The 13,047-nt window shown below is 45.2% G+C and overlaps 1 protein-coding gene across 2 annotated transcripts in view; it reads right to left on the bottom strand.

Annotated features, from left to right (window-relative positions):
* Positions 1–13,047, bottom strand: part of SORCS2 (sortilin related VPS10 domain containing receptor 2) — a 710,878-nt gene that overhangs the window by 132,898 nt on the left and 564,933 nt on the right. For both annotated transcript variants that reach the window (XM_075260385.1, XM_075260393.1), the window contains exon 8: positions 862–951. In XM_075260385.1, the coding sequence (XP_075116486.1) occupies positions 862–951 (90 nt within the window). The remainder of the gene's footprint in view (positions 1–861; positions 952–13,047) is intronic.

Raw genomic sequence — 13,047 nt, 5'->3', positions numbered from 1 at the left:
TAATAGGGGGTACGACAATGGGTTTTTGAAAGTGGACAACCCCCTACTGACCCTATGCAGCTAGAGTTTGGAGAATTGTAATACAGTAGAGGTAAAGCGTTTCATTTCAGACTCTTTGTATTGAAGTTTTCCTTAGAAGCAGACTGCACTAGGAAGTTACTGCTTCCATACAACACGGAACAATTGATGGCACTGCGAGAGCAAGATAAGTCGTGCCATGATGAATGACCTGCTATTCCTACGGGCGACTAGTAATTTTATCCCACTACTGTAACATAGAGGATCTCAGTGCAGTGCTATTGAAAAAAGCACCCTAATAACGCTTGCACTATGCAGCAACATGGAGACTCTGGCCTTATACAGTCATGGACAAAAGTGTTGGCACCCCTGAAATCTTTCCAGAAAATGAAGAATTTCTCCCATAAAATTATTGCAGTTACACGTTTTGTTATACACATGTTTATTTCCATTATGTGTATTGGAAAACAGAGAGAAAAAAAGCCAAAAATTCTATAATTTCACTCAAAACTCCAAAAACGGACCGGACAAAATCACTGGCACTCTGTTTTTTTAAATGTAGATTGTGAGTCCCATATCGGGATCACAATGTACTTTTTTTTTCCTATCAGTATGTCTTTGTAGAATGGGAGGAAATCCACGCAAACACAGGAAGAACATACAAACTCCTTGCAGATGTTGTTCTTGGCGGGATTCGAACCCAGGACTCCAGCGCTGCAAGGCTGCAGTACTAACGACTGACCCACCTTCAACTTAATATTTGGTTGCACATATTGTAAGACCAGTTGTGTTACTAAGCATACCCTTGGTCCTATGCTGTACCCTCCGAATTGTTTCACTTACCTTGGGCAGTGCATATTTTGGAAGCTTCATCTGCACAAACTTGTTCCGTCGGTAGGAGACATAGTATTTACTCTGGTTTCCTGCCGTCGTCTGCAAAATCACAAGTATGATGCGAAATATTAGAGCAATGTTATCCATAAAGAGTTAAAAATAAATTATAGAAATAATAATAATTGATAAAGAGCAAACAACCATTAAAACATCAGAGTGGTGATGCCAGATGAATGGGAACTCAGTGTATTGATGTAACAAACTTTAACTTGACTCTTAACACGCTAACTACACTGTAGCACAGAACTTTAACTCAACTTTTTCAATGACTTGTCAGTAGCTGCAGCATCAGGGTCAATGTAAATTTTGCCACATCTGTACATACAGATGTAGCAGGGTTAACCTGAACTACTTCAATTGGTTAAATTGCTGCAGCATGATATCTTTATCACATAAGATAACAAAAAACAATGAAAAGTTATTGGAAAAACATTTTTCAATGACTTATCATTGCTTTTCGTTATAAGATATCACACTGCAGCAGTTTAACCAGCTGCAGAATTTTAGATGAACTCTGCTTCATTGAGTTACATTGTAAATGCGTTACTTATCTAGTACTGATCCAGAATTATAGCCTGTATTACAAACTAGAAATGTATTCAAAATCCTACAGACTTCAGAGCTGGACTTCTTTATGTTCTGGGAAGCCTAGCCTTTATAGGAACTGAGCTATTACTTTAAAGGAAGTTTGTCACCAGAATCCAGCATATCAACCCAGTCCTGCAGATAGATAGGTTAGGGTCACCAAGACCAGCATATCACCCCAGCCCTGCAGATAGATAGGTTAGTGTCACCAGAACCAGCATATCACCCCAGCCCTGCAGATAGATAGGATAGAGTCACCAGACCCAGCATATCACCCCAGCCCTGCAGATAGATAGGTTAGGGTCACCAAGACCAGCATATCACCCCAGCCCTGCAGATAGATAGGTTAGTGTCACCAGAACCAGCATATCACCCCAGCACTGCAGATAGATAGGTTAGGGTCACCAAGACCATCATATCACCCCAGCACTGCAGATAGATAGGTTAGTGTCACCAGAACCCAGTATATCAACCCAGCCCTGCAAATAGATAGGTTAGAGTCATCAGAACCAGTATATCACTCCAGCACTGCAGATAGATAGGTTAGAGTCACCAGAACCAGTATATCAACCCAGCCCTGCAGATACAGGCTAGGGGTTCACCAGAACCCAGTATATTAACTCAGCCCCGCAGATAGATAGGTTAGTGTCACCAGAACCCAGTATATCAACCCAGTCCTGCAGATAGATAGGTTAGGGTCACCAGAACCCAGTATATCAACCCAGCCCTGCAGATAGATAGGTTAGGGTCACCAGAACCCAGTATATCAACCCAGCCCTGCAGATAGATAGGTTAGAGTCACCAGAACCAGCATATCACCCAGCCCTGCAGATAGATAGGTTAGGGTCACCAGCACCCAGCATATCACCCCAGCCCCGCAGATAGATAGGTTAGTGTCATCAGAACTCAGCATATCACCCCAGCCCTGCAGATAGATAGGTTAGGGTCACCAGAGCCAGCATATCACCCCAGCCCCGCAGATAGATAGGTTAGTGTCATCAGAACTCAGCATATCACCCCAGCCCTGCAGATAGATAGGTTAGGGTCAGCATGACCCAGCAGATCATCCCAGCCCCTCAGATATATAGGTTAGGGTCAACTGAATTAACAGTATTTTCCCCTCCCATTGCTATCACTATTTTGTCGATATGCGAAATAGCTCTATGGAGCAATGAGGATACTGCTATAGCCCCAAAGAGGTAAATGACAACACTCTCATTGCTCCAAAGAGCTCATTTGCATATTGACAAAAACAGCAATATCTTGGTGTCACGGGATGGTTAGAGTCCGGCAATAGGCAATGTGTAATGTATATTTCATGTGGAATGTATTCTCTAACCTGTTGTAAACATCAGTGTGTAGTTGGCTGATTCGGGTCTAGTGTGTTAGCACATTGTATGCAAATACCTCTAACTAGTGAGGACAATGGGTGGAGATAATCTGATCAGTGTCTCCAAGAAGATGTTGGACTGTGCATTGTTCAAAAGAGACAGGGAGTCTGCTCTCCTTGGCATAGGTGAGGGGGGAAGGATCTGTGACTCAGCCCTTCCCACCCCCAGATATAGGAAGTAACAGTTTAGTATATAGATGTAGCTAGCAGTTAGTATGAGTTAGCCGGCCTGTGCACAGCTCTGCAGAGAGCCAGGACTTAGTTACAGGACCAAGGAGCCAAAGCTATCATTGGATTGTGACTTCTGTGGACTTATTGTGATTACGGTTGATGTGACCGCCGCCGGCTACTAACTTTGTGGATTACAATAAATTGCTGTTGTCTCCCGACCTCTTGCGTCCGTGTTGATTCAAAAGACCTTCCGGAGGAAGACATATACCTTCGCTCCGTGACACTTGGCAATGGAGGCAGCGATTGACACTGTTTGATTTGGGTGACCCTAACCTATTTATGTTGGGTTCTGGTTCCGTGGAGAACTTTTCTCTCCTCCTGTTACAGTATAAAATATTATACATTATAGTCTATGGGTTCTGTGGGTAACTGCTGTTTTAGCAGTCGACTTTTCTATAGTTCGGGTCCCATGGTGGATATGAATGGCAACATCCAAGGTAATAATACAACCTAGTACAAACTATTGCACTATTGCCAATTATTGAAGATACAATGCATCTATTTCACTTATCATTTGCCCCATTTTTCCAAATTTGTGATAGAATTTTGACTTGTGTCGCCCATTGTATTGTGATGGTGGTTGGAACCCTCCGACACAAGGTCTATGGGTGACATTGGATTCTGCAATCTAATTACTAATCTATATCATTTCCTTTATTGGACCTTTACTGGCGACTGTATATAATATGTCCACGTATCTGATACAGGGATTCTTGTGGTATTTAAAGGGTTTTCCAGGGCCTGATGTTCCTAGAAGTCGCAGTGATTGTAAATTCGCATGTAGCGGCAGAACCTATGTTTACCTTCCATTTTCATAAATCACTCAACCTGGCATCATATCTCGACAATGTGCAGTTCATAAAGGGAGAAGCCATTTATACCATCAATCACTGTCCGTCCTCATCACTGCCGCATGGCCATCAAGTAAAATGAATTACCCTTATCTGCTGCCGCCGGCACTTTTGATTTAAATTCTTTATTTTGACACAAGCAAAGATTCAGGAGGTAACAGTAAAGTGGTCGGACAGCGCCAAATTTAATTATATTACATAGATTTATGGATCAAAGACTTTTTATAATACAACCCGCCATGCTTGGCTTCTGCTAATATATTGCAAGCTGAAACAGTTATCTCTTCAAATAAAGTTACAGAAAGATAAAATATAGCATCAAAGCCACATGGTCATTTTCATACTTGTGGAATAGAAGGGGGCACACCTGTGACCATTCCGGCAAGCAGGGGGCACAGCTCTGAGGATTCTGGTAAGCAGGGGGCACAGCTCTGAGGATTCTGGTAAGCAGGGGGCACAGCTCTGAGGATTCTGGTAAGCAGGGAGCACAGCTCTGAGGATTCTGGTAAGCAGGGGGCACAGCTCTGAGGATTCTGGTAAGCAGGGGGCACAGCTCTGAGGATTCTGGTAAACAGGGGGCACAGCTCTGAGGATTCTGGTAAGCAGGGGGCACAGTTCTTAGGATTCTGGTAAGCAGGGGGCACAGTTCTTAGGATTCTGGTAAGCAGGGGGTACAGCTCTGAGGATTCTGGTAAGCAAGGGGCATACATATGAGAATTCTGGTAAGCAGAGGGTATATCTCTGAAGATTTCGGTAAGCAGAGGACACACCTCTGAGGATTACGGTAAGCAGAGGGCATACCTCAAATGATTCTGGTAAGCAGGGGGCACACCTCTGAGGATTCCAGTAAGAAGGGCACACCTCTAAGGATTCTGGTAAGCAGGGGGCACCACTGAGGATTCCGATAAGCAGGGGGTACCACTGAGGACTCCGGTAAGCAGGAGGCACACCACTGAGGATTCTGGTAAGCAAAAGTCACACCACTAAGGATTACAGTAAGCAGGAAGCACACCTCTGAGGATTTTAGTAAGCAGAGTGTACATTTCTCAGGATTCTGGTAAGCAGGGGGCACACTCCTGAGGATTCCGAAAAGCAGGGTGCACACCTCTGAGGATTACGGTAAGCAGAGGGCATACCTTGAATGATTCTGGTAAGCAGGGGGCATACCTCTGAGTATTACGGTAAGCAAAAGGCACACCACTGAGGACTCCAGTAAGAAGGGCACACCTCTGAGGATTCCGGTAAGAAGAGCACATCACTGAGGATTCCGGTAAGCAGGGGGCACCACTGAGGATTCCAGTAAACAGGTGGCACACCACTGAGGATTCCGGTAAGCAGGGGGTACCACTGAGGACTCCGGTAAGTAGGAGGCACACCACTGAGGATTCTGGTAAGCAAAGGGCCCACCACTGAGGATTACAGTAAGCAGGAGGCACACCACTGAGAATTCCGGTAAGCAGAGTGTACATCTCTGAGAATTCTGGTAAGCAGGGGGCACACCTGTCAGGATTCTTGTAAGCAGGAATAGGTGATTCCTCAGGCAAGCCCGACAGGAGAAGTGAAGCAGCATACTGGTATTCACCACTACACAGTTTGTATCACACTTGAGAAAGGGCAGATGCCCGAAACGCGTCGTGTTTAATAAACTGTTCAAGATCATACTTTGGTGTGCGCGCTTACTCCCTACCCCTCCACTCCTGTCGGGCTTGCCTGAGGAATCTCCTATCATTGTATCACGCTGTTTCACAGCGTAAGGGAAAGAGCTGCTGCTATAACACCTTTTATATGCTCATATGGAGTTGTGACTATTTCACAACACCAATAGGTAAGAGACCAATCACATATCATCACCAAGAGTGTTTATAATTACTCCACTATATTGGCGCTCGGTGTCTCTCCCATTTTATCTTTTCTTGTAAGCAGGGAACACAGCTATGAGCATTCCAGTAAACAGGGTGCACACTCCTGAGGATTCCGAAAAGCAGGGTGCACACCTCTGAGGATTATGGTAAGAAAAGGGCATACCTCTGAGGATTTTGTTAGGCAGTGTCAAACATCTGAGGATTCAGGTAAGAAAGGGAAATACCAATGAGAATTCTGGTAAGCGGGGGGGGGGGGGGGGCACACTTTTGAGGATTCTGATAAGCAGGGGGGCACACCTTTGAGGATTCTGGTAAATGGGTGTGATTAAAGGAACGTATGTGTATTAATATTGAATTATGATTTTTATAAGGATATGCTTATTAAAAGTGTTGTTAAGTTAATATTATCAGTCTACCTCAGTGATATGAGTGTGTATGGGGTGGGGCAGAGGTGAAAATGCTCCTTCCTGTCTTCACAGGGCCAGATGTCCAGCTTGCATCTTGTTCCAAAGAGTGGGGACAGGACACTTTCAGTCTTTCTGTAGAGTCACATCTGAAGATTCTGAAAAGTAAGCACGAGGCAGACCTCAATGTACTCTGCTATGTAGGGAGCACACCTCTGGGGATTCTGGTAAGCAGGGAGCACACCTCTGGGGATTTTGGTAAGCAAGGTGCACACCTCTGAGGATATTTCTAAGCAGGGAGCACACCTCTGAGGAATCTGTTAAGCAGGGAACACACGTCTGGGGATTCTAGTAAGCAGGGAGCACACCTCTGAGGATTCTAGTAAGCAGGGAGCACACTTCTGGGGATTCTGGTAAGCAGGGAGCACACTTCTGGGGATTCTGGTAAGCAGGGAGCACACCTCTGAGGATTCTGGTAAGAGGGACACCTACAAGGATTCTAGTAAGTATGTGGCAGGCCTCTTCATACTCTAATAAACAGGGGACATACTTCTGAGAATTCTGGTAAGCAGCAAGCACACCTTTAATGATTCTGGTAAACAGCGGTGTGATGAAGGGAATTTATTTGTATGTGTTATTACTGAATCATGATTTTCATAGGGAGATCCTTAGTAAATGTATTGTTTATTCACGTGTTATCAGTTTGCCTCAGTAGTATGTGTGTGTACAAATAAGGGGAGGGGGGGGGAGATGTGAAAATGCTCATTCCAGTCTGTGCAGGGTCATTGAGGATTCTGCTAAGTAGGGGTCATACCTATGAGGATTCTGGTAAGTAGAGGGCACACTTAGAAGGATTCTGGTGAGTAGGGTGTACACTTCAGAAGCTTCTTGTAATCAGAGGTGTACTTCTGAGGCTTCTTCTAAGCAGCAGTCATATCTCTGAGGATCCAGGTAAGCATGGACATATCTCTGTGGCTTATTGTAAGCAGGGGACATTATTCTGAGATGTGTTGTGTGCAGGGATCGTATCCCTGTAGAGTCTTGTAAGCAGGGAACACATCACAAAGGCTTCTTGTAAGCAGAAGCATGTCTCACAGACGCCTTATAAGCAGGGTGTATTTATAACTTGGAAAATTATTGCTAATTGTTTTTAATAAGCAGGGTCACTCCTCTGAGGCTTCCTGTAAGAAGGGGACACCTCTCAAAATCAGGGGAGGCACTGCTAATGCTCCTGGTTAGCAGAGGGACACCTTTTGGGGTAGAACATTGACATTCATACATTAGGATAGGCTATAAAATATTGAACAGTAGTCAGTGGCATAGTGGCATAACTAGAAATGGCGGGGCCCCGTGGTGAACTTTTGACATGCCACTGACATACAGTATTATACTCCATAGTGGACCTAGTACACAGTATTATACCCCATAGTGGCCCTAGTACACAGTATTATACCCCATAGTGGCCCTAGTACACAGTATTATACTCCATAGTGGACCTAGTACACAGTATTATACCCCATAGTGGCCCTAGTACACAGTATTATACCCCATAGTGGCCCTAGTACACAGTATTATGCCCCATAGTGGCCACTGCACACAGTATTATGCCCCATAGTGGCCCCTGCACACAGTATTATGCCCCATAGTGGCCCCTGCACACAGTATTATGCCCCATAGTGGCCCCAGTACACAGTATTATGCCCCATAGTGGCCCTAGTACACAGTATTATGTCCCCATAGTGGCCCTAGTACACAGTATTATACCCCATAGTGGCCCTAGTACACAGTATTATGCCCCATAGTGGCCCCAGTACACAGTATTATGCCCCATAGTGGCCCCTGCACACAGTATTATGCCCCATAGTGGCCCCTGCACACAGTATTATTCCCCATAATGGCCCCTGCACACAGTATTATGCCCCATAGTGGCCCCTGCACACAGTATTATACCCCATAGTGGCCCCAGTATACAGTATTATGCCCCATAGTGGCCCCAGTACACAGTATTATGCGCCATAGTGGCCCCTGCACACAGTATTATGCCCCATAGTGGCCCCTGCATACAGTATTATGCCCCATAGTGGCCCCTGCACACAGTATTATGCCCCATAGTGGCCCCTGCACACAGTATTATGCCCCATAGTGGCCCCTGCACACAGTATTATCCCCCATAGTGGCCCCTACACACAGTATTATACCCGGATGTCATGTGACCCGGGACGCAGGTTTCGGTCAAGTGACGTCAGGGACATCATACAACTAGGCTCGATGCCTGTATGGAGTGCGGAGAGGTAAGTAACAATGATTTTTATGTTCCCTTACCTCTCCCAGGCCTCCGATTATTATACTCGGGTGTCTGAAAAGACCCTCAAGTATAATAATACTGTCTTACTGATCCCAGCCCCTTCCAGGATTGGTAAGTAAATAGGAAGTGTTACCGGCTGGGTAACGGCCTATTAAGAAAAAACAAACAAACACAGCAGTAGCGGCTGTCGCCGTGCCCCTAATGTCCCGGGCCCTGTGGCAGCCGCTACCCCTGCTACCCAGGTAGTTAGGCCACTGACAGTAGTGGTCTGACCATCACTAAGCTTAGTCCTAAATGTCATGGTCCCTTCATTCTGTTGACTGTTAAGGGTGTTCCACTGATCAACATTGATATACAATACATACATTTGTTTAGCGGATTATCCTGTCACCATTACTAGTGACACAATAGAAGCTCTAGGAGTAGTTTGGTTTGCTGCTGGCTCTATTGAAACCCTTTTAGCCAATTATGGCACCTGCTAAGATCGTAGCTTCGTAATAATGGAGATGGCGCGCTGATAGCTGAACCGCGAAACATGATTACCTTAAGTATGACGCCTATGGATTTCAGTAGGCCAAGATTCTCATTTTCTAACAGAAGCCATTTCTGATTAAAACTGGCAAGTTAGACGTGAGAGTCTATGTAACCTTGCGAGAATCCATTAAGTTCACCAGCCCAGCAGAAGACATTCTTATTGATTTTGTTAGACAATATAAGGCTGTTAAATAAGCATTAGTATCATTCTTAACTCTTTAGATGCCTGAACCGACATGTTCATCGGTCATGTTCATTCTGATCAATGCTCTTTTGTGTCCAGGACCACATCAGGGCAGAGTTTCTATAATAACATGAAAAAATCTAATATTTTCATTCGCAGGCAGTCAGAAATGAGTTTGCTGCACTGAAGCCCACCAGCGCTTTTACCCACCCCCTCACCAATGATTGACAGCTGCCAAGTACATGCCTGTACACCAGCAATAGCTCATGAATACAGTGCAATAATATATTCCTTACAAATAGCAATTTTTTTTTAATTTAAAATATTATATACCGTATATACTCGAGTATAAGCCGACCCGAATATAAGCCGACCCCCCTAATTTTACCACAAAAAAATGGGAAAACTTATTGACTCGAGTATAAGCCGAGGGGGGAAATGCAGCAGCTACTGGAAAATTTCAAAAATTAAAATGGCTGAGTTCTTGGGTGCAGTAAGTGCTGGGAAAGGGGAGGGGGTGTTTTGGTTGTCTGTCTGCCCCTTCCCTGAGCTTGAGGACTGGGTTTTTTACCCCCACTTGGAATTCAGCCTGGCTGAATATAGGGGATCTGCAGTGCTCCTATTAACCCCTTCCCGACGGAATAGAAGCACTGCAGATCCCCTATATTCAGTAGACCGGGCACTGTCAGACACAGGGATACCTAATGTGTATGTGTTTCACAGTCATTTTCTACTTTGAGGGCAGGTTCACACCAGCGCCCAATCTCAGTTATGCAGGTTTCCGTTTCCTGCCCGAGAAACATTCATGGGTTTGAAAAGTGTCCGCCGGTGAGCGTCTTCTCCGCATTGAAACCGTTTTTTTTTTTTTTTAGTGGGACATGCAGGACTTTGTGTCCAGTAAAAAACAAAACGGTTTCGCCATGGGCAGCAGAAGACGGCTCACCCACAGACACTGAATGTCGGTTTCTGTCTTCTGCTGACAGAAAACGGAAACCTGCATAACTGAGATCAGGTGCTGGTGTGAACCCACTGTGAACTTTTATTTATTTTATTTTTTATTATATTTTTTTAAAACTTTTTTTTAGCCCCCCTGGGGGACTTGAACCTGCAGTCATTTGATTGCAAGTTCCATAGACAGCAATACAAGTGTATTGCCGTCTATGGGAGATTCTCTATATTACTATTACGGCTGGTCATAGACCCGCCGTAATAGTAATATAGCGATGACAGGCCTGGGAGCCTTCATTAGGCTCCCGGCTGTCGTCGGAACAGGTTGGCTACTGCGAGCTCGCTGCGCAGGAGCCGGCCTGCAACTTTAAAGGTATGGGGCCGGTGGGGACCGGCCCCGGGGGCTAATTTTGAACTAGGAGGGGGGAGGACATCTCCGGAGGGCACCTCCGCTGTAACGCTTACAGCAGAGATGCCGCAGCTCATGCCTACAATCAGAGATCGCAGGCATAAGCTTCTCTGCTGTAAGCATTACAGCGGAGGTGCTGGTTTCTATGGCGACCGCTCTGCAGAGCGGCGCCATTACGTTTACAGCCCGGCATCCGGACCCGGCATCCAGACACCGCGGCGGGTGCCGGGGCCCACAGCATCGCCACGCTCCTGCCAGGAGCGCGGCGATGCTGTACATTAAAATCTGCAGAAGTACTTACGGTACTTCTGCTAGCAGGGCAGGAAGCAGACATGCCGGGTGCGGGCCTGAGTTTACGTGGCTACGTCACCCGGCGTGTGATGGAGCGGTGGGGGGGCGGAGTCTGCTATCCTGGCCTGCTAGCAGAAAATTACCGTAATGACCCGAATATAAGCCGAGGAGCACTTTTTCAGCACAAAAACTGTGCTGAAAAACTCGGCTTATACTCGAGTATATACGGTATATATATATATATATATATATATATATATATATATATATTTTAATTTTATTTTATAATTTTTTTAAAATGTAAATTGGTATAGTAGCCAAGAAGGCCTGTCATTATAATATGCCTATCTTAAAGGGATTCTACCATTAAAACACTTTTTTTTTTTCTGGTTGACACGAAGGAATAGCCTTAAGAAAGGCTATTCTTCTGAAACTTGTAAGCTTCGGGCAGAACCGATTGCGCATGCCCGTGACCACAAGAAAAATGGCCGCCTACACAGTAAGTAAGTGGACATTTTCTTTGAACCTGTGAGCATGTGCAGTCAGCTCTGCCCGAGGCCTACAAGTTTGACCGCCTGCGCCGGAAGAAGACAGTGAAGAACAAGTTCCTGAAGAAGATGGAGGTGGCGCTGGAGAGTGCTCTCGCAGCATTGGATACGCCCCCAGTGCTGTTTGAGCGCTGGGGCCCGCCCCCAGTGCTGCGAGAGAACTCATTTGCATACCAACAAAAACTGGGATTTCTATGGAACGGCGGCGCGGAGAAGACATCTAAAGGTAGGAGAAGAATAGCCTTTCTTAAGGCTATTCCTACGTGTTAGTCAGAAAAAAAAGTGTTTTAGGGTGAATTCACACTGAGTAAACGCTAGCTTATTCTGAACGTAAAACACGTTCAGAATAAGCGGCGTCTAAAGCAGCTCCATTCATTTCTATGGGAGCGGGGATACGAGCGCTCCCCATAGAAATGAATGGGCTGCTTCTTTCACTCCGAGCAGTCCCATTGAAGTGAATGGGGAGTGCCGGCGTATACGGCAAGCTCTGCTCATGCCGGAGCGTACACGCCGGCACTCCCCATTCACTTCAATGGGACTGCACGGAGTGAAAGAAGCAGCCCATTCATTTCTATGGGGAGCGCTCGTATCCCCGCTCCCATAGAAATGAATGGAGCTGCTTTAGACGCCGCTTATTCTGAACGTGTTTTACGTTCAGAATAAGCTAGCGTTTACTCAGTGTGAATTCACCCTTAATGGTAAAATCCCTTCAAAGGGAGTCTCTTACCAGAACCCCTCATATGAATCCAGCCCTGTGGATAGATAGGTTAGGGTCACCAGAGTCAGACTCCTCTACAGCCAAGATATCACTACTTTTTGTCAATATGTAAATTAGCTTTTGGAGCAATGAGGGCATTGTCATTTTTCATTTGGAGCAATGGTAACACCCTGGATACTCCAAAGAGCTCATCTGTATATAGAGAAAACCAACGATATGTCACCAGCAGAGGCACAAATCTAACCTAACCTATCTGCCTGGTTGGGTTCACATGCTTTTAAAGGAATTGTCCAGGATTAGAAAAACCTGGCTACTTTTTTCCCAAAGCTCCTTAGGTTGTGTCTGGTATTGCATGTCTATTGATCTGTAAGTCAAAGTACCTGAGCTGCAATACTACACATAACCTGTGCACATGTGTGGTGCTGTTTAAGGAAATCCACAGCCATGTTTCTCCGATCCTTTTCAAATCCTATAAACAGGACATCATATTGCTATGAACAACCTGAGGGGCGTATACGTCACTGTCCTTTCTTATTGAATTTGGTCAAGGATAGTATCACATGAAATTAGTTTTAGACAATATTATAACTTGCTAGGAAACCATTCACAAGCTGCAAATCATATCACAACCACTGGGTGGCGACATGTAATACAGTAGAATAGGGATCTCTTGACAGAATATCACAAAATCATATTGCTTTGAAAAGCTGGTCATCCTGTGACAGATATCTGGCCAACAGCAAAGGGAATGAAGGACGCAGCTGTAATTTGTTTATTTTGGAGATGTATGGCGGTACATTTAGTGGCAGCTCCGCTTCTTCACTGTACTATTATAATTTGAATGTAATCCTTGCATGGAGCAGGCATTCCCTTTG

Source organism: Leptodactylus fuscus, chromosome 1 (assembly GCF_031893055.1).
Source record: "Leptodactylus fuscus isolate aLepFus1 chromosome 1, aLepFus1.hap2, whole genome shotgun sequence".
Lineage (NCBI taxonomy): Eukaryota > Metazoa > Chordata > Amphibia > Anura > Leptodactylidae > Leptodactylus > Leptodactylus fuscus.
Note: the sequence above shows the minus strand (reverse complement) of the source record. Positions and strands in the feature narration are given on the sequence as shown.